Source organism: Mastomys coucha, chromosome X, assembly GCF_008632895.1.
Source record: "Mastomys coucha isolate ucsf_1 chromosome X, UCSF_Mcou_1, whole genome shotgun sequence".
Taxonomy (NCBI): domain Eukaryota; kingdom Metazoa; phylum Chordata; class Mammalia; order Rodentia; family Muridae; genus Mastomys; species Mastomys coucha.
The window spans coordinates 132,022,038-132,025,173 of NC_045030.1; the positions used below are offsets into that span (position 1 = coordinate 132,022,038).

The 3,136-nt window shown below is 37.7% G+C and overlaps 1 protein-coding gene across 2 annotated transcripts in view; it reads left to right on the forward strand.

Moving 5' to 3' along the window:
• The window catches only part of Il1rapl2 (interleukin 1 receptor accessory protein like 2), a 1,196,863-nt gene extending 1,194,113 nt beyond the window's left edge, over nt 1–2,750 (forward strand). Inside the window, exon 11 of one of the 2 annotated variants that reach the window (XM_031368558.1) lies at nt 1,717–2,750. In XM_031368558.1, the coding sequence (XP_031224418.1) occupies nt 1,717–2,414 (698 nt within the window). In that variant the 3' untranslated portion in view covers nt 2,415–2,750. The remainder of the gene's footprint in view (nt 1–1,716) is intronic. The other variant, XM_031368568.1, reaches the window with a different exon arrangement.
• The last annotated feature ends 386 nt before the right edge of the window (nt 2,751–3,136 follow it).

Consider the following 3,136-nt stretch of genomic DNA (forward strand, 5'->3'; position numbering starts at 1 on the left):
GGAAGGAAGAAAATGAAGAGTCAGAGCTGTTGATATATTGGGATAGTGTCTTTCCACTCTAGTGAAACTTTCCACCTTTCCTTCCATTTTGTTTCATCAAATCTCTCGGTGACAAACTCCCCTGGATGTAGGGGTTTTGGAGATTTCATTGCCAACTTTTCCCTGTGAATTGATAATCAATAAAGGAAAACACTTAAAATTATTGAAAAGTTGCATCCCAACTTAGTGAGTAGCCTCATTCTCTAACATGCTGTCAAATGTACCTACTGCATGACAATATACTGGAACAGATTTATTAATATAATTAAATAACTATTAACCGTTTAAAAGTAATTGACCAGAAATTGTTAAACAGGCAATTCCATGTATCTCTTTTGAGGTTTTCTTTTCCTGTTGCTTCTTGTTGCTGTTTCTCAGCACAGTGCATAGAAATGTGGCTCATTGTTGCTTTTGAAAGCTTTCCTGCTGCCAAGTGGTGAACATATGATCCTGGAAAAAGAAGGTCATCTGAAAAAATGTGCATCTGTGGAATAAGTTTCTCTTTTCAAATGGCTTGTACCAAGCTGTTTGATGTCCCCATGCTATGTGCTGAATGTGACCGCTCAAAAGCAATCAGTAACCTGGGCCAGATTCGAGGTGACAATTGTTGCTATGCTTCTGTAAGCACTGCCTCTGCTAGAACATTAGTACATTAGACAGGGCCCTGAGCTCTGCTTAGTAAACACTGCTTTCTGGTGCAGCGCCTGTTTCCAAGTCTCCATCTGTTAGCAATGCACGTGTGTATGGGTTTTACTTTATGGCAGAGGAGACTGTGACAAGCGTGATTTCTAAAGGATTAATGTATGGTATAAATAAACCTAGAGGTAATTGAGTCAGGTCCTATCATGAAGAAAGCCATAGCATAGTCACCTTACTTTCTAAGTTACAACACAAAGTAATTTATAAGTATCTAGCCTTCTTCCCCCTTTCCAGGCATTGTATACCACTTCTAGACCCGTTGCTAATTCCAACCTTCATTCTTCATTGTTAAAGCAGTTAAAATGTTCCTACTTAACTCATGAACACAAATCACTTCCCTATCTATTAGTTTGAAGGCCAATGTTAGTCCTAATGTTGCAAATGACAAAAGGTATTCTGCTAAATCAGGTAACTGTGATTCCAAAAGAGATCACTCACCATCTGTCTCACAATCTCTCATGTTGGGAGCACACACACATAGTTTCCATAATATTTAGTAGTTGAAATAGGGTTCGTGTGTACCATGATTATTTGTTAGCTAAAAACTATAAAGAGAAAACACAGAAAGGAAAGAAGAAACACACCAAACTCAAAAGAAAATTAATTACTTAGAAAGAGGTTTCTGTTCACCTTTCATCAACTGGTTGGTGACCTGTTCGTTTAACATTACTAACTAACTAGTCTGGAAGTTTGCCTTGAGTTAAGTGATTAACTAAACCAAAAGTGCTGAACTACGCCTGAACTCGGAAGAAGCAAAAGTGTGTGTCATCAGTACACTGTAAGTAATGATAAGGCTACGAAAAGGATCTGCCCAGGTGTTTATGATTTCTTAACTGTTGCAAAAATGGGCTTTTTGAATATGCAATACAAAAGAGAAAATTGAGTGTATTCTATTTAAAGCCTGGGTCTAGAATGCAAGCCTAATGCTTTAGAGACAATGTCTTTGTTTTACTCTTTCTCTCTTTCTGTGATTTATAGCATATATTGAAGATCTCACAAGATGTGTTGAGCAGAGCAGAAGACTTATTATCGTGCTAACTGCAGACTATATCCTCAGACGGGGATGGAGTATTTTCGAACTGGAAAGCAGACTCCATAACATGCTAGTCAGTGGAGAAATCAAAGTGATTTTGATTGAGTGTACAGAATTAAAAGGGAAGATGAATTGCCAGGAAGTGGAATCACTAAAGCACAACATCAAACTTCTATCGCTGATCAAGTGGAAGGGGCCCAAAAGCAGCAAATTAAATTCTAAGTTTTGGAAGCACTTAGTGTATGAAATGCCCATCAAGAAAAAAGAAATGCTGTCCCACTGCCATGTTCTAGACTCTGCAGAACAGGGGCTGTTTGGAGAACTTCAGCCTATACCTTCAATTGCCATGACGAGTACCTCGGCCACAATGGTGCCATCGCAAGCTGATCTCCCTGAGTTCCATCATTCGGATTCGATGCAAATGAGGCACTGTTGCAGAGGATACAAACACGAGATGCCAGCCAACACCCTGTCAGTACCCTCCTTAGGCAACCACCACACTTACTGTAACTTACCACTGACACTACTCAATGGACAGCTACCCCTTAATAACGCCTTAAAAGAGACTGAGGAATTTTCAAGGAAAAATCCCTTACTGCCATTGTCATCCAAAGAGCTTAGCTTCACCAGTGATATTTGGTAGTGGGAAAAAAAACTCAAATCCTTGGAACAAATATATGAGAATATGAAATTTCTGCTATACTGAGAATTAATTACACCTAAAAAACATTGAGGTGCTGAAAATGTGAAGAAAAAGGCACAACAGTCATGTTTGTACTTAAATATTTTTATTTACATTTATAGAATAGTAGGAGAATAAAAGGTCTTGCTTTCGTAGTGTGGCACCTTGTCACAATGAACAGATTTGATTTTTTTCTGGAAAAAAATTGAATTGTGTCCTTTTCAAGTAAGTTTTATGGCACCATATGGACTTCCCATATTTCGGAGTTTATCATTTAAACAGTATTTTTCATAAAAAAGAAAATGGATGAATTAATGAAAGAAAGAAAGAAAGAAAGAAAGAAGAAAAGAAAGAAAGAAGGAAAGAAAGAAAGGAAGGAAGGAAGGAAGGAAGGAAGGAAGGAAGGAAGAAAGGAAGAAAGAAAGGAAGGAAGACTGAACTTAAAAATTCCACTGAATTTAAAAATTCTGAATGAAGGTTTAAGGGAAAAGAGAACTTGTATAAAGTAACTGAAAGCGTCTGGGAATTGTACAGGAACAAAACAGAATGAGGCAGCCAATTGGAAGACTGTCTAGGAAGATCCGTTGAGAAAATGATTGAAACATTTACATGTTCTTCAACATAACGGACAACTCCTGTAGACTAAACCAACAGCTTGTAACAACAGCTTTTAGTTCTAATAG